Source organism: Carcharodon carcharias, chromosome 13, assembly GCF_017639515.1.
Source record: "Carcharodon carcharias isolate sCarCar2 chromosome 13, sCarCar2.pri, whole genome shotgun sequence".
Classification (NCBI taxonomy): Eukaryota; Metazoa; Chordata; class Chondrichthyes; order Lamniformes; family Lamnidae; genus Carcharodon; species Carcharodon carcharias.
Genome location: NC_054479.1, coordinates 35378039 through 35402903, shown reverse-complemented (window position 1 = coordinate 35402903; position 24865 = coordinate 35378039). Strand labels below are relative to the sequence as shown.

Sequence of the window (24865 nt, the reverse complement as noted above, 5' to 3'; positions counted from 1 at the left end):
TTTACTAACCGAAGCACATTTACTCATAGCTCTTTTTCTGTTTAACAAGGTGGGGGTGACATTTTGAAATATCGAGGTTAAGAAAAGAGCATTTCGCCAATTCACCTCAGCTCATTTTGGAAGAGGGCTCGAGGCTCTGTGCGTGTGGAAAGCAACTTTTAATCAAGTTAAGCAAATCCATCCGTTTTAAAATCTTAAACTATACCGCGATATGAGCCAATCACACAAAATAAGAATGGAAGATTTTGCAAATTGAAAGCATCGTAGATTTAATAAGATTTCCATTCATTTACTGTTCAAAATCCCCTCTTGCAAAAAAAAAGCCAAGTGCTTTTTTTATCCATGGTTAAATATGTAAATAAAATGTCTAAAGTCATTCTTCAAAGAACACAAAAGAAGAAAAGATCAGCGACCGACAGCCATAAAATTCCTGCAATTCTCCGTAACACCAGTCGCCGGGGGTCCGTCTCTGTCGGAGCGATCCAGCGGGGATCCTGTTATTTGCACAGGTTTCAAATCCGACCAAAAAAAATATCTTTTCAGCTTCAGGCATCAAAGAGCCTTTTCATTTATTAGCAACAGAATTATCTTAGTCAGTTGCTGATTTCTCTCTCTCTCTGCAGTAGGTAGGCAGCCGATTGTTTTCCAGTTGAACTGACTTGCTTAGATAGGAAGCTGTTAAAAAAAGATAAATACTCTGGGGGAAATATGGAGCTTTGCAAATATAACATTGCCTGAATAAACATGCCTTTGTTTTTAAAAAAGAACAATAACAAACGGCTACATTCAGGAACTTTTTCATAGCAGGGAGAATCTAGGAATCTAAAATTTTGGCCATTTGATTAATAAACTTTAATAGCAAAATAGAAAGTCAGGTCCAATCTGTTAAGTTTGCAAACTGATCTCGTCTTCCCTCCTCTGCAGTGGGGGCAAAGTGTCAGTTCCAGCCTTTCAAACTTCTGAAAGATGTTCCGGTCGTGGCCATCGGAGTCCGAGCCTTTTCACAGGTTCAGACCGTTCCCGGTTTCTTCTCGGTTAGTTTAGTCTGTTTAAACCGCTGTTCCCTGGTGAACATGAATGCACTTTCGACTAAGCAAGTGTTACTGTAAAATAATTGAACTGGTTCGAGGGGGAAGAATTTGCTTCTATGTTTCCCTAAAAAGAAAAGTGGCGGAAATCCACCCAGAATCAGATGAATGGCAGGCGCCCAAATGCTTGTTTGGCCGATCTTTGATGATCACCCAGCCCACACACCAGCCCCCACCAACCCCCCCCCCGCCCTCTTTTTCTTCAGCTGCTCTTTTTTTTGCCCGAGTTTCACAGACGGTCCGCCCACTCTTAGCTCACTTTGCAGTTGCCAGTCAGAGAGCTGCCTGTGTGTGTACTCAGAGAGTGTGTGTGTTTACTTCCTTTCTACCTGTGTCCCACTACAGTGCACGCAGCGGCGCTCGGAAACAAGCCCTTCAAGTTACAGCGAGAGGACACATTGCCATCGTTCGCTGGAGACTGCTCTTCGGGGATCGTTCCCGTTTTTTTGTTTTGTGTGGGCTGGGGTGGTGGGGGGGGGTTTGTGGCCGGTCCTGAGCACCCTCTTCCCCCCACCCACCCCCCACCCCACCCCTTCTCTCTCTCTCTCCCCCCCCCCCCCCCCCCCCTCTCAAGTCCATCGTGGATTTCACCTTTCTGGCTCAGAGGGAGCAGCTTTCCTGAAGATACCGCACTCAGCCACCGCTGCGGAGTTTGGATGTAGAGAAAGTTTCTGCTCAAGAGACGATCACACCGGATTCCGTGGCTGGGTTTATTTTGGGGGGGGGGGGGGGGGTGTGTGGGGGAGGGGGGGGGGTGTGGGTGGAAGGAGACTTTGAAGCGTTTTAATATGGGACCGTTGGAAAAAGTGAATTGCCTCTGCGCCCTGACCTTGTCGCTGAGCCTGTGCAGCCTGGCGATCAGCTCGATGGAGCCGGAGCGCTCTGAGCGAGAGGGCAGATGTCAAGCCATCGACATCCCCATGTGCCGGGACATTGGCTACAATATGACCCGCATGCCCAACCTGATGGGTCACGAGGATCAAAGGGAAGCAGCCATCAAGTTGCACGAGTTCGCCCCCCTGGTCGAATACGGCTGTCACAGTCACCTCAAGTTCTTCCTGTGCTCCCTCTACGCCCCGATGTGCACCGAGCAGGTCTCCACCCCGATCCCCGCCTGCAGGGTCATGTGTGAGCAGGCTCGCCTCAAGTGCTCGCCCATCATGGAGCAGTTCAGCTTCCGCTGGCCGGACTCTCTGGACTGTAACAAGCTGCCCAACAAGAACGACCCCAATTTCCTCTGCATGGAGGCGCCCAGCAACGGCTCGGACGACGCTGCCCGGGCGGCCAGTGTCCTCCCGCCCGTCTACCGGCCGCACCTGAGGGCGGGCGGCAGCCCGGACCTGTTCCCCTTCCCCCCGGACAGCCCCGGGAAGGCGGCCTGTGAGAATTACGACAAGTTCCACCGGGTGGAGAAGAGCGCTTCGTGCGCCCCGCTCTGCTCTCCCAATGTCGACGTTTACTGGGCCGGTCAGGACAAGAGGTTCGCCTTCATCTGGATCGCCATCTGGTCGGTCGTGTGCTTCTTCTCCAGTGCCTTCACCGTCCTGACCTTCCTGATCGACCCTCAGCGTTTCAAGTACCCGGAGAGGCCCATCATCTTCCTGTCCATGTGTTACTGTGTCTACTCTGTGGGCTACATCATCCGCCTCTTCGCTGGAGGGGACAGCATCGCCTGTGACAGGGACAGTGGACACCTCTATGTTATCCAGGAAGGCTTAGAGAGCACGGGTTGCACCATTGTCTTCCTGGTCCTCTACTACTTCGGCATGGCCAGTTCCCTCTGGTGGGTCATTTTGACCCTCACATGGTTCCTGGCCGCTGGGAAGAAATGGGGCCACGAAGCCATTGAAGCAAACAGCAGCTATTTCCACCTGGCTGCCTGGGCAATTCCTGCCATCAAAACCATCATTATCCTGCTGATGAGGAGAGTGGCCGGGGATGAATTGACCGGCATCTGTTATGTGGGAAGTATGGATGTCAACGCCTTGACTGGCTTTGTGCTCATCCCTCTGGCTTGCTACCTGATCATTGGCACCTCGTTCATTTTGTCCGGGTTTGTGGCGCTTTTCCACATCAGGAGGGTCATGAAGACTGGCGGCGAGAATACGGATAAACTGGAGAAACTGATGGTGAGGATAGGCGTCTTCTCAGTGTTGTACACTGTCCCTGCGACTTGTGTCATCGCTTGTTATTTCTACGAGCGCCTCAACATGGATTATTGGAAGCTCTTAGCCACTCGGGAAAAGTGCAAAGCGGGCAACCATTCCAAAGCTCTGGACTGCACCATGAGTAACTCCATCCCAGCAGTGGAAATTTTTATGGTCAAGATATTCATGCTCCTGGTGGTAGGGATCACCAGCGGCATGTGGATTTGGAGTTCCAAGACCCTGCAGTCTTGGCAGAACATTTGCAGCAGGAGATTCAGAAGAAGGGTCCGCAGGAAACCTGCCAGCGTTATTACTAGTAGTGGCGGGGGCTCCTATGGAAAAGCCCACCCTCCCTTGAAAGTACAAGGGAAATATGAACCTGCACTCCCACCAACTTGTGTTTGAAATGATTGTTGCCTCAAACCTAAGGCAACAATCTCTCTCTCTCTTTCCCCATTCGCAGATTGTGTACAGAGCTGGCCTGGAAGGTGAATGACACAAAATGGGGAACCTGCAGACAATGAACAACTCCTCGCCTAAAGTGAAAACATTAAGGAGGAATAGTGTCAGTTGCTGCCAGCACCGCTCACTTGGGTTGGATGCTGAGGTTCAAAAAAAGGTTAAACTATCGGAGGAACCTGTGATGTCTCAAACATTTTGAGTCCAAGATCATCAGTGATGTGAGTGCTCCTATAGTCTGCTGTATTACTGGATTGACTAACAGTTCAATCATCATATTTCGTCCGGATCTGCAACTATTTACCTTTTAACTTGCAGCTTTCAGGGATAAGTAGGGTCTCTTCAAAAGGTTCAGTATCTTGTGGATAAGCAATATTCTGCCGAAAAGATGGGCAGTTTTAACAATGTGCAATAGTTTCTTTCTCTCCCTCTTTTCAACAATCAGCTGCAGATAAAAGGCTTACAAAGAATCTTCTTCTGACAAAAGAACTTAGAGGTATGGGCGACAGAAGTTCTTTAATGACACATTTTGCTTTCTGATGGAAATCAGGCCAGTGTCAGACAAGTTGAACTGATTTGTAAACGGGCGATTCAAAGAGACCCACGAAGCTTATCGACTCGTCTTATTGTAAAGCTAATTCTAGCCATGAATAGATCAACAAGCACTAGATAAAACAAAGAGTTTGTGTGGACAGGGAGCCCCTGTGATCTTGTAGCTCTTCACGTGCTTTGTGAAGCACATTGAGACCTTTGTACATATTTGTAAAATATAATTGTCGTCAAGTTTGTCTATTTTATAAAATAAAATGTTTCTTTAGTTTGGCAAGAAATCTGCTGAATATGTGACAATTCTTAAAAGGCAATCTGTTTCATGGCAGACTGTCTTAAAAAGGCAGTGCCCCGGGATAAAATGCAAAGCTACTGCCTGCTAAACTTGATTTATTGCTGTTACGTGAAGGCAGAATATTAAAGAAAGGGCAGGTCAGACCTGTTGTGAACAGAATTTGTGTGACATTAGTTAATTAAAGTTGTAAGTGAATAGTGCCACGGTGGTGTTCCATTTTATATTAACTATAACATAATGCATACTTTAACATGTTTAAGAAGGCATCGTGTTTTGTCAGCCAAGCTCTAGAGTTAATTAATCAATGCTGATTTATATTACTACTCTTAACGGGTAGTGCTTAGTGCAAGATGCACTAACCCAGCACTCTCCAACTGCAGGTTCTGCCACATCAAAAAAAAAAATTATTAGGGTGAGGACCAGCTTCAACAAATTGCCTGTTAATATATTCCATCATAAAGCTTGAAACATCAACATACAACCAACTTTAAAAAAATTGTTCTCTAAGAATTACAGTTTCTGAAGGCATAAATTGTCATTTTTAAAAGACAATGTGAGTGAGTGATTGTTTTACCCACTGGAAGGGTTTACTGTGTTTTAACTGCAGTAGTTTGGCTGGTTGAGTGCTCCACACAATGACACAGTACAAAACTCACATGTATTATTATAATTGGATCTGCAACAAGGGAACGGTGAATGGTCAGCAAGAAACATCTTGATTTAATTTTCAAAAAACACAAACCTCCGTGAAGTCCTTGTAATTAAAGAACTGGCTTGTCATATAATTCAAAAATGGTTTAAAATACCAGAGTTACAGAAGCTTTCAGATGAATGTTAGTAAGAATCGGTGATGACTCTTTGATTTAGACCTTGCCCCTTCAATGGCAGACTTGCCACTTGATACAGGAAAATCAGAAATGGGAACTCTGGGTCAAATGTGAGGGCAAAGAAACTGTGGCATTGTCAGATTTTCCAGACAACAGGCTGAGGGTCGGGACAAATGCCTTATCTCTCACTAAATTCCTCACCACCCATGCCCCCCACCCGCCCCACATCCCCAAAGCACTGTCTTTATATTTCCAGCCTATGTAAACATATACATTGAACTTGACAAGGTAGATGAATTGAATGAAAGAGACTGTTGTCTGAGTTTGTTTTTGGTCCTTTTTTGCCTTCTAGTTTGTTTGGATCAATCAACTTATCTTACTCTGACCTGTGCCCTTTTAAAAATGTCACGCGGATGATTTAGGGAAGGGATTGTTTTGCAGAAAGAGGTTCTGAATTGAAGAGGTGGTGAGCACACCATAAGGGAAAGATTTTGGCTAATTTCCTAACTAGCCTGCAAGCAATGTTTCGTTTTCAGCAACAGTATTGGGACATGGATTACCTTCACTGTTGCTGGGTGCATTTGTGTTACTCCAGCCCCTGTGAAACGTGCGATCTATTAATTATCATTCAATGATAACAAATTATGTACAGAGTTTTAATGAGGCAAAAATCTGTTCCACGTTGCGTGCTGTAAACAGTCAGCTTTTTTGGAGGCCAATCATTGTGATTAGACAGTATTTCTGGTTCCTTTGATCAGATGTGACAGGCTCTGCAGATCTCTCCAGCCCTGTGGCCTGAAGGCTCGAAGCAACACCTGTTTGGAAATCCAGATCAGCCAGAAGCCAGCTGCCTCCCTCCCAGCACTGCCAGATCCTGTCTGAAAAAAAAACTTTTTGGTGCAACTTCAAGCAGGTTTTCATTACCTCGACAAGCTGCTTGCTCCTTGTAAGGCAGTTTGCTGATTTACCACCCCATACAGATCTTACATCAAGATCCCAATTCCTGAACTAGAATCATTAGCTGAATTAAAATTTAATTGGAAACAATTGCTTTTACAGCAGAGAAGAAATTAGAATTCTTAGCAGAATTCAATTCTTAAACTTGGAGGTTATAGCTTTGTAAGCAAATTCCCAAGAAAGTCAGTTCAACCTTAAAGGACCGCCACATACACAAATAAGTGGTAATTAATTTCATTTGTATAAAAATACTCGGTGTCTTGAGTTAAATTGTAGTGAAACAGATCATTGCATCACCTGCGAGCGTCTTTAGTGCAATAGAGTTGCTATATTTGTCCTTCCCCCAAAACAATTGCTGCCATACTATGAAAACCATACCCCATTTAATACAATAGCAGACAATAACTGCAAGTTTTTTTGGACTAGCCTTGTTAAAGATTAGCATTTTGTGATAACTATTGATGATTTTTGCACTTAATTTTAAGAAAGTAATTGATCTTTATATATTTCCTGTAAAAATAAATTGAAATTTCAGTTCGAAGGCTTAGATCGAAAAGTGGATGCATATCCACTTGAACTTGGACTTTTTTGGTTATTTTAACTTTGTTGGTACCTGTACCTTCAAAATTGAATATTGCTACAGCTTTCAACCTGAAAATAAATTCTAAAAATGGAATATCAGCACAAACCAGTGACGTATGTAGACTTTAACACAATAGTTCTGCTAAATGTAATTTTTAAAAATAGGATTTTATGCTTTACTGCTACATCATACTGTTAGGGAGAGGGAGAAATTAACCTCATAGAAGATTAAATGTCATTAAACTAAAGTAAAAGTGAAACCAAATTCCAATTTTCGGTTCACTCTCTGATTCAAATCATAGTTTTGGTGGTCCTTCAGGGCAGACCGAGTTAATATTTTTATTTGACTCCAATGTAGACAGTGGACATCTATTGCCCAGCTTTGGATGTCCTGAAAACATGACAACTTTTTAGGCCACATTAGTTAACTGCATAAAATGGGACTAGAATCATCCAAACCATATCAAGTAGAGGGGTAGGGTTCCCTTCCCTGGACGACATTAATACACCAGTTGGTCTCTTATTGTCATGCTTTTCTGCTGCCAGTACAGTAAACTCAGTTTAACAGTTTGAGCCTTTGGGTTTCTACTCCAGTACTGTAAATATTATGCTACCAGATGCAGAATAAATATTGCAGATTTTGTGTTTTCAGTTCCCATGTGTTGTTTTGTGTAGCATATTTTTTAATGCTCTCCCATTTCTATTGACGAAGGTGACTAATGCAATGGTGCATTCCTGTGGATGTCAATTTCCTTCCATTATGTCAGCTAATTGGACATTGCGCATGTTTAAATCTAGGCAGTGAATGTCAGCAGATAATTTGGCCTTGTGGGCTCTTGTTCCAAGTCAAACCCTACCTTCCTTAATGTAGATTAACAGTTTTCTACAGGGATGATGTAGAATGCAAGCCATAGTTGATTTCTCCTACCGCCCACTGCATCACCACCCCTCCCCAACGCCTACTTCCCCATCATCCTCCACCCTGCCTAGCTCAGGGACTGTAAAGTACTCCCACTTTCACTCCACTACTAACCCTGGGACTTTAATGGTTTGGCTCAGAACAAGAGGCCACAAGGCCAAATTATCTGCTGACATTACCTAGATTTACACACAAGCAATGTCCAATTAGCTGACATGATGGAAGGAAATTGACATTCAGGGTATTGCACCATTGCATTAATCACCTTCACCAATAGAGATGGGAGAATTAAAAACAAACTAATGTTACATAAAACAACACATGGGAGCTGAAAACATAATCAGGACTGTCTTTCTAACTGCAATAAGCAGTTAGTATATTGCATCTGTCCAATCTTATTGGAGAAATGAATAGAGATGCATTGTTGGATTTGCAGTGATCAGCAACAGATCAATGCCCTTGCATCAGTTAATCCAGTTTCTCTCTTCACAAACACTGCCTGACCTGCTGAGCAAATCCAGCATTTTCTGTTTTTCAGATTTTGAGCATCCATGATATTTTGCTTTTGTGTTATTGCAGCAACAAATTTATTCCTGTTCTCAGGCTATTTGGTCATCGATTCTGATCTGGGTTGGTGCTTACAAATATTGTGCAATTTTGACAATTTTCCAGAAACTTAAAACTTTATTATAAAATGCAATACTAGTATATTTTTCAGCATTGAACCATGGCAGTGATATTTTCAATAATTGCACAATAAGGTTACTGTAAGGCTTGTCTAAATTGCTCTAATTTTAATTGATTTTTAAAACCTATTGCTAAGCATTTACTCACATCAGGTTAGACTTAGTGCCACCAGTGTTAAGCATTTAAACGTGTTTGTAATTACAGTTTATAATCTGTGAATGATAGGTTAATGAATGTATTTAATGAACAAGCAAGTATCAGGTCAATGTTATCCTGCAAAAACCAAGTGAAGTAGCAACAACATATTCACTGAGAATACTGCTAATGCACCACTCTAACCAATGAAAAAGTGCGTCTTACATAACGTTGCACGAAAAAATGCATAAAATGAAAATAAGGAGCATTTATATAGCACCTTTCACGACCTCAGGAAATCTCAAACTGCTTTACAGCTAATGAACTATTTTTGAAGGGTAGTCACTGCTGTAATTTAGGAAACACAACAGCAATTTGTACTTAGCAGAGTTCCACAAGCAGCAAAATGAAAAGGGCCAGATAATTTTGTTTCGTTTTTTATTATTCGTATGGCTGGGAAGGCAGTTTGGCATTGAGGTTAACAATCCATTCAATGGCTTCAGCTGACACAGTGGCCAGAATTTGACATCGGCGTGCAGAGGCGGGCCCGACACGCCAGGGCATAAAGTAACGCATGGTGATGTCGGGTTTGAGTCCTGATGTCACCGCACGTCATTTAGATCTTTTGCTCGGCGGGCATGCACCAGAGGAGTCTGTGCACCCATTGAAGGTCATTAAAAAAACAGTTAAAGCACTTATCAATGCTGCTCGTCCAACCTTAAGGTTGGCGGGCAGGCGAAGAGCCCAGGCAGCCTTCGCATTTATCAGGAAATCTCATCTACAGGCGGGATGAGGTTTCCTGAAGGTTTTATTAAATAAATAAATAATTTGTGTGTAATTCATAAATATGCCCCAGCTGATGAGGGGACATGTGTAAATAATTTTTATGTTTCTTTATTAAAATATCTCAGTATGTACTTAATCTTCTTGAGCAGCTCCGTGCCTTAGGGAGGTTTCTGCGCTCTTTCGCGCACATACGCGCAGGCTCCGACTCTCCCTCTTACCCCCCACCCCACCCCCCCCCACCGCTCGCGCAGGTAGCGCTGAGCCAATTAAGGCCCGTCCACATAAAATGGCAGCGCAGAGCCAATCGCGGGCGCTGATCAGCTCTGTGCCTGCCTGCGCCCACTCCCGACCGGTCCGCCCGACAGGCAGGAGATTCTGCTCAGTGTGATTGATGCCACTGGGAATGGACCTCTCAGGGCAGGACTTCAGTATGTGGGTGATTGCCTGTCTTGGATGGCCACAGTCACAATTTAAGCTTCATGTTCCATGAAGCAAGTGGCCACATATCCCCTGGTCCGTCCTCAAGCGGTTGAGGGTTGTTCTCAGGTTTCCTGTGGAAGGTTGGAACCTTGGACTTCACCACTCGGGTCAGTTACCAGGTTGGGTTGGTGAAATCTACAGTCAGCCAGGAGTGCACCATCGGGAGCTGGGAGCTGCCATCAGTTTGTAGGGCGTGTGTTCCAGTAGAAACTATGGGATTTCAGATGAATGTGTGTAGTTTTTTTGAGGCCCTGTGTTAATTTGTTTATTGTCAGCCAGTGGTGTTCTTTGAGGAGGATGATTTCCCTGCAGACATCAAAAGGTTCAATGTGTGCTAGTACAGGAAGACACTCAAACTGTTGGTCTCACTGTCCCAAAAATTAATCCTCATGACTTCCTGGAGTCCATGTTTGTGTGGCGGCTCCTTAGCCAGTTTGAGCAGCGGTACTCTGCTGTTGGGTAGACCAGAGCAAGTGAAGCAGTGCATTGGGTGTTGGTTCTGCTGCCCCAGGTGGTACCCGCCAGTTTCTGTAAGAGATTCACTCTCGTCTTGACTTTGGCTCCAGTGTTCTGGAGGGTGTTGCTGGTAGGCCAATGTACGGTCAAGAGTGATGCCAAGGTATTTTGGTGTTGGGTCATGGGTGAATGAACGGCCACAGAACTGGACATAAAGTTCTTCCCTGCCCTTCAAGTTGTTAAGATTGGAAGGTTGAAATGACAGTTTTGGCAGTGTTTGGTCAAAGTCTGATTTAAGCTCCCAGAGAGGTTTTAGTGATGTTGGCTAAGGGATAAACATTGGTTAAGATGACAGGGACAATTCCCCTGCTCCTTTCCAAAATAGAGTCATAGCATCTTTTACATCCACCTGAGAAGGAATATGTGAACTTGGTTTAATGCCTCATCTGAAAATTGAGACCTCCAACAATGCAGCACTCCCCCAGTTCTGCACTGGAGTGTCAGCCTATATTTTGTGCACAAGTCTCTGGAGTGGAACTTGAACCACCCTGGGACAGAGGTAAATATATTACCAGCCAACAACAACTGTTTTTATAGCATCTTTAGCATAATAAAACATCCCAAGATGCTTCCGATGTTCTGATGAAGAGTCATATGGACTCGAAACGTCAACTGTTTCCCTCTCCGCAGATGCTGTCAGACCTGCTGAGGTTTTCCAGGTATTTTTGTTTTTGTCCCAAGACGCTTCACAGGCGCATTATAAAAGAAAGTTTGACGTTGAGCCATATAAGTTGATATTAGGTCAGATGGCCAAAAGTTTGGACAAAGAGGAATGTTTTAAGCAGTGCCTTGAAGAAGGAAAGAGAGATGGAGAGGTTTAGGGATGGAATGCTGAAGCTTAGGTCGAAGGTAACTGCAGTCATGGTCGCCAATGGTGGAGCGATTAAAATCAAGAATGCACAAGAACCTAGAATTAGATGAGTGCAGACATCTCGGAGGCCACCTGTGTGGTTGGGAGTTTTACAGTCATATGATTTACATCTTCCACTTCAACACCTTTACTGCCCAGTCAACAAAGTTATGTTCCATGAGCCATATTCACTAACACATGATGGTTGCATTTGTGAAAGTATGTTGAAAACACATATTCAGAATAGCAACCAGTGAGCAAAAGGTCAGAATAGTTCACTCTCTGATTTCTGTTGACCTTTATAATCTGCTGAGTTTGCTCTTATACTTTATGATATAATTGAAATCACTTAACTTTCACCAGATAATTTATTATCAGTTTTCTTTTATTATCTTAAATGTACCCAGACCATAGGATAAGATCACAAAATATTTTATTCTTTCTGTCTTGTCACACAAGTGAGGATTTTGATGAGACAATGACCCTTAGAACTATCAAGACTGTATCACAATTTAAACTGGCCACAGAATGGATTAATAGTTTTAGTTGTTAATGAAGAGTGTTTGAAAGTATTCTAAATACAGTGGAAGTTATGTACAGCAGCTATATTTCTCTATAGGCAGATGGTCCCATTACTCTAGTATAATATCAACTCATGGATCTGTTTTCAAGATTGATACAAGGAGCTTGATGTAGACAAACCTTAATTTGTACAGGTAATGAAAAGGTAAGTATCATTATCCTAAAATATACCAGCTCACAATGGAATGTCGATGCTCTCACTGACATTCCTTAAATCAGGACCTGTATTTACAGGGGAAGCACGACATTCCAAAATGCAGACTCAGCCTTGATTTCATAAACTACTACTTACCTTTTCTGTATTACAGAGTACAGCTTGGAGCTGTTTTCAATTAACTATTTGTCATTTTTTTTGAAGCAGTGTTCACTCACTGAGGTAACATTTTTCAGTAGCCGTTACTAGCTTACAGTGATCTTCTACATTGGGCTTTAATTATTTTAACTCAGTCTTTTTCAGGAATGTTTTACAAAGATGCCAAAATAATACCAAGAAGGGAAACCTGGCTTACATGACAATGAGTATTAAGGTAACTTCTGCATGCATAATACAGTAGCACAAATGTTGCAGTTGAAGTTTTCAATTTCAACTTTTCTAAGGTATACTGGGTGGCATTAATAGGAGGTCCATGTCTCATGAACTTCACCGTGGTGACTGCTGTAAACACAGGAGTACATTGCGCAGGTGCGCCTTTGGGAAGTCACCATTTCTGAGAGGCAAATATGTGTTTCAGTTAACTTCACATTAAAATCTCTTGGTTCTAGGTTAAGAGACTGTTCAGGTGAGAATCCTTTTTCTAAAAGTGATGATTTCTTGCTGAGATTCCATTGTACTCACCAGTACTTCATCCATTATTCATCTGTGAGTGGCGACAGTGAACACTGGTAGATTAATTCACTTTGTCAGACCATGAGAGCCGAGCCCAATCCTGTCTTCATCTCATGTCCACACATACACACATGCACACTTTCAGCCAGGGTTGCTAGATAGCAGTCAGGAGTGGGAATTCCATCTGATTTTCCCACTCTGGTCATTGACGCTAATTGTTGCTTGATGATAATTGACGCTCAGCCTGTCACTAATTCGTACTAATCATAGAGTTGATATAACTCAATTAGTAAATGGATAAACTTACTGATTATTAGTGATTTTAAGGAAGCATGGAGTTTTGTCACTGGTAATGCATGCAGATATTTTTGGACTGATACAAAATGACAGTACACTATCATGAATCATCTTCCTGTAATCATGGAAACGTGGTTCAGTCACTTTGTGCTGCTCTTGTGGAAGTATATCGATAACCTGGTCACACTCCCTATGTATGGAGAGGATAAACTCTGACATGTAGGATCATTGAAATTATATAACAAAGGGATGCCATTCAGCCCACCAACCTTCCATCATTTACTAGCTCTCTCTAGTTTATTCATATTTGCTGTCCTTTTCTGACTGCACTTTAAATGTGTTGGCTGCGTGACATAAGGTGGCACTGAGTCTAGGTACAAGAATGGATTTCATAAGAATCATAAGAAATAGAAGCAGGAGTTGGCCATTTGACCCCATCAAGCCTGTTCCACCATTCAATAAGATCATGGCTCATCTGACTGTGGTCTTAACTCCACTTTTCTGCCTGCCCCATAACACTTCAGCTCCCTTGTCAATCAGAAATCTGTATAACTCAGCCTTGCATATATTCAGTGACTCAGCCTCCACTGCTCACTGGGGAAGAGAATTCCAAAGACAAAGGGCCCTCTGAGAGAAGAATTCCTCCTTATCTCCATCTCAGATGGGAAACTCCTTATTTTGAAACTGTGCCGCCAGTTCTACATTCCCCAACAAATGCCTGCTCCACCATTCGATAAGATCATTGCTGGTCTGATCATGGCCTCAATTCTACTTTCCTGCCTGCCCCTGATAATACTTCACTCCCTTGGCATTCAAAAATCTGTCTAACTTAGCCTTGAACATACTCAATGACCCAGCCTCCATTATTCCCTCAGGTAGAGAATTCCAAAGACTAATGACCCTCTGAGAGAAGAAATTCCTCCTCATCTTCATCTGGAAATTTCAAAATTCCCCCACAAGGTGAAATGTCTTCTCAGCATCCATCTTGTCAAGCCCCCCCCTCAGAATTTTATATATTTCAATCAGGCCACCATTCAATCATCTAAACTCCAATGAGTACAGACTCAGCCTGCTAAACCGTTCTTCATAAGACAACCCTTTCACCCCAAGAATCAACCTAGTGGATCTTCTTTGAATTATGTCCAATGCAATTATATCCCTCCTTAAATAAGGAGACCAAAACTGTACTTAATACTCTAGTGCAGCCTCACCACAGCCTGTGCAGTTGCAGCAAGATTCCATAATTTATATTCCATCCCCTTGTAATTGTGCCGAACATTCCATTTACCTTCTGAATCACTTGCTGTACCTGCATGCTAACATTTTGTGATTCAGATCCATTTGTACCGCAACATTCTATAGTCTGTCTCCATTTAAATAATATTCTGCTTTTCTATTATTCCTACCAGAGTGGACAACCTCACATTTTCCCACATTATACTCCATCTGCCAAATTTTTGTCCATCACTTAACCTATCTATATTCTTTTGTAGACTCTTTATGTCCTCCTCACAATTTGCATTCCCACCTATATTTGTATTGTCAACAAATTTGGCAACAATGCACTTTGTCCCTTCATCCAAGTCATTAAATGGTTTGTAAATAGTTGAGGCCCCAGCACTGATTGTTGTGGCACTCCTTTTGCCAACCTGAAAGTGACTCATTTGTCCTGACTATCTGTATCCTGTTAGTTAGACAATCCTCTATTTATGCTAATAAATTACCCCAACATCATGAGTTCTTATTTCATGCAGTATGCTTTGATGTACCACCTTAGCGAATTCTTTTTGGAAATCTAAATACGCTACATCTACTAGTTCTCCTTTATCAACCCTGCTTGTTACATCCTCAAGGAACTCAAATAATTTTTTCAAACACATTTTCCCTTTTATAAAACCATGTTGACTCTGCTTGATCATATTATGATCTCTAAAGGCCATGCTACTACTTCCTTATTAATGGATTCCAGCATTTTCCAATGACAGATGTTAGACCAACTGGCCTATAGTTTCTTGGGGCAGAATTTTCTGCCTGTCGGGCCACACCCAATTGCCGGTGGGCACGGAGCCGATCCCCGCCAGTGAAGCAGGTCACACCGCCCTTTTACATGGGTGGGCCAATTAAGGCCCGCCCAGCGTGACGTCCGCCAGGAAGTGCTATGCGCTTCCTGTGCAGGCAAGAGAATCCCTAAAAGCGAGAGTGCGCTTTTTCCCGCGTGCGCACAAAAGAGTACACATCTCCCTGAGGCTAAGTGCAGCCTCAGGGAGATCACTTCGACTTTTAAAACTATTAAAAATTGAGAAAAGAAAAATCCCTTACATGTCCCCTCATGTGACAATGTCACATGAGTTGGGACATGTTCATAATTTACAAAATAACTTTATTACAATTTTTAAAACTTTGCATGAAACCTCATCCCGCCAGTGGATGAGGTTTCATGTTTTCTATATTTGCCGCCGGGGCTCCTGGCTGACCAGGCAACCTTAAGGTTGGACGGGAAGGTCCTTTAATTGGTTAATTGATCCTGTCAATGGCCTCAATTGGCCATTGACAGGTCGGCAGGCCCGCAGCTGATTTTACTGCGCCCCCGCCTTCCTGAAAATTTAAATGGGGCGGGGTGACATCGGGGGTTCCGTCCGATGTCATCCCGTGTCATTTTACATGTTGGCGAGCGGGCCCCGCCCCCAGCTCGCCAACAGCAAAATTCTGCCCATGATTTCTGTCTCCCTCCTTTCTCAAATTGGGGCATTGCATTTTCAGACCCCCAATCTATCAGGACCTTTCCAGAATCCAGGAAATCTTGGAATACCATATTACAACCAATGCATCCATTATCTCTGCAGCCACTTCTTTTCAGATGCTAGGAGGCAGGTCTTCAGGTCTGGGGATTTGTCAGTGTTTAGTCCCGTTAGTTTTCCTAGTATTTTTTCTCTAGTGATAGTGTTTGTTTCAATTCCTCTCTCCCTTTTGCCTGTTGGTTTTCTATTCTAGAGATGCTTTTAATGTCTTCTACCATGAAGACAGATACAAAATACTTGTTCAAAGTCTGTCATTTCCTTATTTCCCATTATTAATTCCCCAGTATCATCCTCTAAGGGAGAAACATTTACTTTAACTACTCTCTTTTTATAAATTTGTAGAAGCTTTAATTGTCAATTTTTATATTACTTGTTAGTTTACTCTCATATTTTTAACTTCTCCCTTTTTCATTATTTTTAGACATCCTTTGCTGATTTCTAAAATGTTCCCTTTCTCCTGGCCTACCACTAATGTTCACAGCATTGTTTGCCTTTTCTTTCAATTTTATACCATCCTTAACTTTCTTAGTTGGCCACGGATGGTCCATCATTCTCATAGAGTCTTTTTTTCTCAATGGTATACCATCCTTAACTTTCTTAGTTAGCCACGGATGGTCCATCATTCTCATAGAGTCTTTTTTTCTCAATGGTATACCATCCTTAACTTTCTTAGTTAGCCACGGATGGTCCATCATTCTCATAGAGTCTTTTTTTCTCAATGGACAACATCATTGGCAATCTTTGTGACAGAGACCATAAAGGAGATAACATTATACAGGTACAGTGTCTCAAAACTGGTGACCTCGAGATTAAGGCAATGCTGGATTTCAGATCTTGTCGAATTTCGGGTTGGGCAGTTTGGGCCATGGGCGGTTTGGGTCAAGATGGGTCGGGTGGGGTCAAGGGTCACTCAGAGTGCGGAAATAGATCGGCATGCAAGTAGTGAAGGGGCTATCTAATTAGGCGCCACACTGTGTCAATATAGCGCCTAGCAAATTGTTCAGGTAATTTTTTTTTACTTGACTCAATTAAAATTGATGCATGACACATTCTAAAAATGCCCAGTTTTCAGAGAACTCTGGTTTTTGGACAGCTGGTTTTGAGACACTGTACTGTACGCTAATAATACGCTAATAATGAGCTAATAATAAGCTATGCGATAACAACAATGGTGGGCGGTATAATGCTTATAATTATATTCAGCAAATATGAAGTTGATCGAATTTTTAAAAAGAATCGAGGAAATCTTCAATAGATAAGTGTTCCAAAGGGGCCTCGCCAGCATTTGACGCTCAGAACCTCTATCAACTTTTCAAACACGACGGAAGAAGCATGTTCTGTATTTTCAAGAAATAATTTTAATTACATAACAAAGGCATAGGCCTGAATCTTCGGCTCGATGAGTAGGGACCATGTCGGTTGAACTGTCAAAGACCTATTAAGGCCATTTAAATATTGATTAAACTAATGAACTGAGCTGCCCATCCAACCTTAAGGTTGGCGGGGGGCAGGCAAAGAGCCCAGGTAACCTTCACATTTTTCATGGCACCTCATCCACTGGCACGATGAGGTTTCATGAAGGGTTTATGAATTAAATAAATTTTATCATTATTGTTCATTGTCGTGTCCCAGTTCATGTGACACTGTCACATGAGGGGACATGTCTTAAAATTTTTTATTTTTAATTTTCTTTACCAAAATTTTAAAAACTTAAACTAATCTCCCTGAAGCACCTCCGTGTCTCAGGGAGATTTTGGAGCACTTTCGCGCGCACCAATAGGCCCCAACTCAGGGAACCCCCCCACCCCCACTCCCGCACAGGGAGCGCTCAGTGCTTCCAGGTGCACGTCACGCTGGGCGGGCCTTAATTGGACCGCCCACATAAAACGGTGGCATGGACCCAATCGGGGGCGCCGATCAGGTCCGCGCTCGCCCCTGCCCGCCCCTCGTACAACCCCCCCAACGGGGTGGAAAATTCTCCCCACAGATGTTTGCAGATTGGTGCATTTCTTCACTATAATCCTTTTAAAATATTAAGCAGTTATCATGAATCTTGTGCTAACTGGCAGGGTCTTCTAACCAGTGGAGGTCTTCTACTTCACCTCTTTGAAGACTAATGAACTGAAATTTTTGCATGTGGTAACAATATGTAAAAGCTGAATATTGAATTTCAGGCAGAAAATCCCTGCGACAGATTCTATAAATAGTGCACCTGGAAGAAAGTGGGGAATTTCTGCTTGCAGTGCAGTGTTTTTGGCCTGTAGCAAGATTGTTGCTGCTGCAGTCTTCAAAGGGCTAAATAGTAACTTATCCAACATTGTTGGTGGGCCATATCCTTGGCAATTTTTGTAAATTGTATACGGCATTTAAAACTTTCCCATTTACTTCACTTTCTCCCTTAAAGCCCTTATTTAGATTGTTACACACCTTGTAGAGAAAAACAGTTTATGCCCAGTTTTAAGAACAGCCTGTCCCCTGAGTGCTAATTTGTCTCTTGGCTGCACGGATGCTGCTGCAGGTGCTGTGCATTCTGACATTTTACACCAGTTTCCTTCTTTAAATCAACATTCAAAACCTGATCTCTAAATTTCTGTAAGAGAGAGTTGGGCCCAAAGATTAGTAATTAAGCAAAATCCCACCTATTGTTATTTGTAAGTCTGGTGCATCTTTGAATTTTCGAAAAGAGCATTACATTTGTTTCCTAACATACAATTAATTTTTGCTGACTTTCAAACTCAATGTTGGCCCAGATCTGTTAAATATCTTCATCTGAGGCACAGAACAATTTGGAATCCTGGACAGTAAAGATAGAATTGCATGTTCTAATCCCACTGTTTCTGGATGAAAAAAGGTGACATTTATGTATCACTCTCCCCCTTCAGCTACTGGTAACACTTGGCTCCATAATGTAATGTGGAGACCTGACTGCTGTTTGCAGTACAATTTTTGGATATCATTGTGCTTGTGTTACTGAAAATGACTCCTCTAACCTAGATCTTTGTGGCAGTCTGATGTCATTGGGGCATTTTTACTCCGGAATGCAGTGAATGGCGAAAGAAGTGGATTTTTGCGGTGGATGGTTTGCAGTGGATGTTTGCAGAGCAGCTCTCCTGGAATATAAAGGCACCTCAGGTATTCATTCATGTTGCACCTCAGGTGGACATTCAATAGACAAAATGGTTGCCACTGCCTGTTTTCTGCCTTGCTCTGATTCAGTAGATCCCCCCTTCCCCCAACAACCACATTACTACCAATGACTTGAAAGAAAATATAAAAAAACTGAAAGCATACTTGTTTCTTCAAACATACAAATGCAATTTTATGATTTTTTTTTCTCTTCTCGACAGATTGTTTCCATCATTCAGTGGGGCCAAGCTATGGTAGTCACAGGGACATTTTCTGTGTAATAGGATTGGCCCACTACATGACTGTGATAGCAGTCAGAGGGAGGAGCAATATTTTTTCCCTACCTGCCCTCTTGCTCCATAAACAAAGAAGCCATTTTTCTTCCTAGAATATTCCTGTTTTTCCTGGCTGGATATAAATCTGGTCTCCAGCAATGTACATGTTGTATTTTAATTTGAAGTTGATGGTTGAAGCAGGTGGTGAAACTAAAGCCCAATAAAACTCATGCCCACCTTGCTCCTGAGTAATTAAATGGACGTTTGATTAAAAGCTGCTTACATATTTCCTGATTGGCTACTTATCTGGTCTTAAGGAAAGAAATCCAACTCTATTCCTGTCAAGTGCTTAAAATGCAGCTCTCCAGTGTTGTGCCATAACCCGTATCAGGTGCAATGTAAATAAGGACCTGCCCTGGTTCTGGACTAAGCCTCTGAAGCAGCCTCTAGGCCTGCTTTGTGTATCTCCAAGCAACAGGAGACACCAGTGTGTTGACTTGATATTACTGCACTGAGATCCTTCCTCCCTAGCTGTGTAATTGGATTTACAATATTGGCAGGCAGTAGTGTAAATGTTGTCAAACTCAACCCAAACCAGAATCACTGTAAATGTCACCACCTTCAACAGTAGAAAATTAAGATTTGATTCAAGTGTGTCCACACAATATAAATAAAACAACCTGTTATCATTTATCCTCATGCTTGATCAGAGCATAAACTTCCTTTTCCTGACGCTGGCTTTGGGACTGACTTTGCTGGGCTCAGTTTGCATGGCTGTAGAGGAATGTTGACAGAGAGGAGTTGCCTGGTTCACACAGATGCTTCTCAGCAGGACCTCTGCAAAATTTTCAATTGAATATAGAGGCCGCGGTGAATGTCAGATGTTGTGTGTGAGTGCAGCAGAGGAAGCTCTATGTGCATGTGTCTGGGTCTTTCCCCTCCCCCTTTGCTGCATATGGTAGACAGAGCAGATGGTGAGTTGAATGAAGGAGGCAGAAGGAAACAGACACAGGACAGAGCAGCTCACTCTGACCTCTGATCGTCAATATAAACGTGGCATTAAAAGTATCTTGCCTGAAATCGGATTGGTGCAAAGGATCTGATTTAAATTCTTCAGCACTCCTGCTCTGATCTCCGCTACATTGCTTGGAGATTACAGCACTAAACCGTTGAGTGGAAAGAAATGGCATATAAGATAGTTAAGCCCCTATTCAATCCCACAATCAAAACCCATTGCTATAGCACAAGTACCACTTGATATAGTCCACATGTTAAGGTTAGATTTCAATCACCATGCCAGTTTTCAGTCTAATTAAAACAGATGATGGTCAGCTTTGGTATCCCAGCATGAAACTGCCAAGAGGTGGGCCAAATGACATAAAAGGCCATTGGGAGAGAGAGTGCAGAGGTGGTTACTGCCCCAAATTCCAGGTATTTTCCTCATTAGCATACAGTTGACAACCTGCCAGTGTGAAATATTTTTCCCTTAGGCAGCTCATTGATGATGAGATGGGAGATCTACTGCTGTTGCAGGTTCCAAAGAGCTGAAAGGAGAAGTTTTATTGTGCCCAAACAGGAACGAGACAATGGAGACCTGGAGAAAGATGTTTGGGATCAAGAAGGGCCCTGAGGTTCTTGAATATTGCTGTGGAGATGCATGTGGAGCTGATTCATGACAGAAAGAAGATTCCTCCTACTCTCAGATGGTCAGTAAGCATCAAGGGGGATTGAAGAATGGGCATGGTGAAAAGTGGCATAGTCTGCAGCTGTAATCAACATTAATTCCAAGATCTGGCTGCAGTGCAGAAAGAAATGTAATGATTAGACCAGAAGAAAGACTCGTCTTCCCTGCCCTCACTCCTTCTACACAGATCTGCAGGACCTTGCCTTTACCACTGCATAATCAATCTTTTCCTTTCCCACTTTTGCCCATATGTCAGGCAAGAAGTCGTTTTTGTACTTTCTTTATTTTCCACTCACACCCTCAAAAACTACTACTGCTGTCACAGCCATTTGATTCCAGCCTTGGCTCAATCATATCTCTCTCATATGTTAGAAGGTCAATTGGTTGAAGCCCCAAATACTTGAGCAAAAATCTAGTTTCACATTTCAGTGTAGTACTACATGGGTGCTGCATTGCCATAGGTACTGTCTTTCAAATGAAAGGTTAAACTGAGACTTATCTGCCCTATCAGGTGGATATAAACAATGGAACTATTTGAAGAAGAACAGTACTCACTAACCTCTATCCCTCAACCAATATCAATAAAACAGAATAACTAGTTATTCATTTTACACATATTTGTCGGACCTTGCCGTTGATAACTTGGTGTTTTCCTACAGCGAGTACACTTAAAAAAAATTAATTGGCTTTGAGACCAATGAACTCTCATGTGAAGCACTAGCACAGAATTAGATACCCTGCATGATTTAGTGAGTTTGAGAGTACTGCACAGGGAGGATTCATTCATAAGGGACAGGAAGAGATAGAGATGACAAAGAGCCAACAAGAGGGCCATCTTACACCCTAACTCTCACTGCAGTTAACTGTTGGACCAGTCCCGCTTCACCGCCATCCTCTGTATTGCAGATGTCCCCTCCCACATCATACTGAAGACTTTCCTCAAATAGTGGCATCCATGGCCCAAAGTTATGCAGCATGAAGGACATGATGATCACAATGTAAACTCTGTGGTGTGCAAGAGAAAGCCATTGGACCTATCCAGGCATTTGTATGGGTATTTCAGGGCTCCTATGGTTTGCTCACTGAGGGCTCTAATTGAAGCACAATTTTGGTGGAGATCTGTTACACACCGTGAGTTCCTATTTTTTAAAATTATTAATTCACAGGATGTGGGCTTCGCTGGCTGGGTCAACATTTATTGTCCATCTCTTGTTGCTCTTGAGAAGGTGGCGGTGAGCTGCCTTCTTGAACCACTGCAGTCCATGTGGTATAGGTACACCCACAGTGCTGTTAGGGAGGGAGTTCCAGGATTTTGACCCAGCCACAGTGAAGGAACAGCAATATATTTCGAAGTCAGGATGGCGAGTGATTTAAAGGGGAACATCCAGGCGGTGGTGTTCCCATCTATCTGCTGTTCTTGTCCTTCTAGATGGTAGCAGTCGTGGGTTTGGAAGGTGCTGTCTAAGGGGCCTTGGTGAGTTTCTGCGGTGCCTCTTGTAGCTGATCCCCACTGCTGCTACTATGTGTCGGTGGTGGAGGGAGTGAATTCTTGTGGATGGGGTGCCTAGGCTGTAATGAGGTCAGAAGCTGAGTGACCCTGGTGGAACCCAAACTGAGTGTCAGTGAACGGTTATTGCTAAGCAAGTGGCACTCGATAACACTTTTGATTACCCCTTCCATCACTTTACTGATGATCGAGAGTAGGCTGATGAGGTGGTAATTTGTCATGTTGGATTTGTCCTGATTTTTGCGTACAGGACATGCCTGGGCAATTTTCCACACAGCTGGGTAGTGATCCCCTGGCTTGGTGGTTGTAGCTGTACTGGAACAGCTTGGCTAAGGGCACGGCAAGTTCTGGAGCATAAGTCTTCAGTACTATATCCGGACTATTGTCAAGGCCCATAGCCTTTGCGGTATCCAGTGCCTTCAGCCATTTCTTGATATTACATGGAGTGAATCGAATTCTGGCATCTGCGATGCCAGGGATTTCCAAAGGAGGTCGAAATGGATCATCCACTCCATATTTCTGGCTGAAGATTGTTGCGAATGCTTCAGCCTTATCTTTTGCACTGATGCTCTAGGCTCCTCTGCTATTGAGGATGGGGATAATTGTGGAACCTCCTTCTCCAGTGAATTGTTTAGTTGTCCAACGCCATTCGTGACTGGATGTGGCAGGACTGCAGAGCTTAAATCTGACCCGTTGGTTGTGGAATTACTTACCTCTGTCTATCACTTGATGCTTATGCTGTTAGATATGCAAATAGTCTGGTGTTGTCATTTCACAGGTTGACACCTCATTTTTAGGTATGCCTGGTGCTGTTCCTAGTGTACCCTCCTGCACTCCTCATTGAACCAGGGTTGATCCCCTGGATTGGTGGTAAATGTAGAGTGGGGAAAATGCCAGGTCATGAGGTTACAGACTGTGGTTGAGTACAACTGAGTACAATTCTGCTGCTACTGATGGTCCGCAGTTGCTAAATCTGTTAAAAGTCTATCAGATTTAGCACGGCGGTAGTGCCATACAACACGATAGAAGGTATCCTCAATGTGAAGACAGTAGCCCTTCTTTCCAGGTAGCCATCATTAACTTGCTTTGCAGGAACATACAGTGGTTAACTGTCATAATAGAAAAGTTTCATGATAGCTACCAACGAAGTAGGCACGATCCTTCATGATAGATCTCATATGACATGGCAGTTGCACATTAATGAACTGGCACCCTTGATAACTCATTAAAGTGATTGTGCTGTGTAACAGTGGTCCCAAGGTAACAGGAATGCAATCAATAACCCTCATAGATTTGATGGGATCCTGCAATCTGTATAAACTCCAAAGCCAAATCCTGCTGCTCGTGAAAGTGCTGAATCTGTTTGCTTTACCAAACGAGGTATCAGTCATCTATTTAATACACTCCAGGCATGTACTGCTGGCTGAATAATGGCGCTGATGTTGTCTCTATACTATTGGAATTAAATTTAGGAATTGTAGTTCATGTTTAGGATCAATACAAATTTAGAATTAATAAAATGTTTTCAATTGGTTAAAAAAAACTCAAATTGACAGGATTTATCAGTGTAAACTAGAATATCACAGAATCACAGAATTTTTACAGTGCAGAAGGAGGCCATTCAGCCCATTGAGTCTGCACTGATTCTCTGAAAGAACATTCCTTCTAGTCCAACTCCCCTGCCTTATCCCCATAACCTTGCATATTATTTCTTTTCAGGTAGCAATCCAATTCCCTCTTGAATACCTCGATCAAACTTGCCTCCACCATCCTTTCAGGAAGTTTGATCCGGACTCCAACCACCCTCTGGGTGAAAAAAATTTTCCTCACATCACATTTACTCATTTTGCCAATTATTTTGAACCTGTGCCCTCTAGTTCTTGAATCTCTCTTGAATGGGACCAGTTTCTCACTATTTACCCTGTCTATACCCCTCAGGGTCTTGAATCCCTCTATCAAGGCCCCTCTTAGCCTTCTCTTCTCCAAGGAAAAGTGTCCCAGTCTCTCCAATCTACCCTCATAGCTACAGTTCTTTAACCCTGGAATCATTCTTGTGAATCTCCCCTGTATTCTCTCCAATGCCTTCACATCCTTCCTCAAGTATAGCACCCAGAACTGGACATAGTATTCCAGGTGTACTTAATGCCTCTATTAATGAAGCCTAAGATGCTATATGCTTTATGAATTGCTCTCTCGACATGCTCTGCCTTCTTCAATGACCTATGTACACCGAGGTCCCTCTGTTCTTGCACCACCTTTAGAGTTTCTCCCTTCATTTTATACTGTCTCACCATATTCTTCCTGCCAGAATGGATCACCTCGCACTTCTCTGCATTGAACTTCATCTGCCACTTGTCTGCCCAATCCACTAACATGTCTATGTCCTTTTAAAGTTCAAGACTATCCTCACCACAGTTTACAACATTTCCAATCTTCGTGTCAACTGCAAATTTTGAAATCATGCCCTGGATACCACAGTCTAATATATATCAG

At 42.8% G+C, this 24865-nt stretch overlaps 1 protein-coding gene across 1 annotated transcript; it reads left to right on the top strand.

Moving 5' to 3' along the window:
* The first annotated feature begins 1818 nt into the window (after window positions 1-1818).
* LOC121286354 (frizzled-10-B-like) lies at window positions 1819-4524 on the top strand. The gene has a single exon (XM_041203442.1). It carries the CDS (start codon window positions 1877-1879, stop codon window positions 3638-3640), a length of 1764 nt encoding a protein of 587 aa, XP_041059376.1. The 5' UTR covers window positions 1819-1876; the 3' UTR covers window positions 3641-4524.
* Window positions 4525-24865: the final 20341 nt, after the last annotated feature.

What these genes read in the sequence shown, in the direction of transcription:
- LOC121286354 (XM_041203442.1), top strand. Translation starts at nt 1,877, where the DNA reads ATGGGACCGTTGGAAAAAGTGAATTGCCTCTGCGCCCTGACCTTGTCG.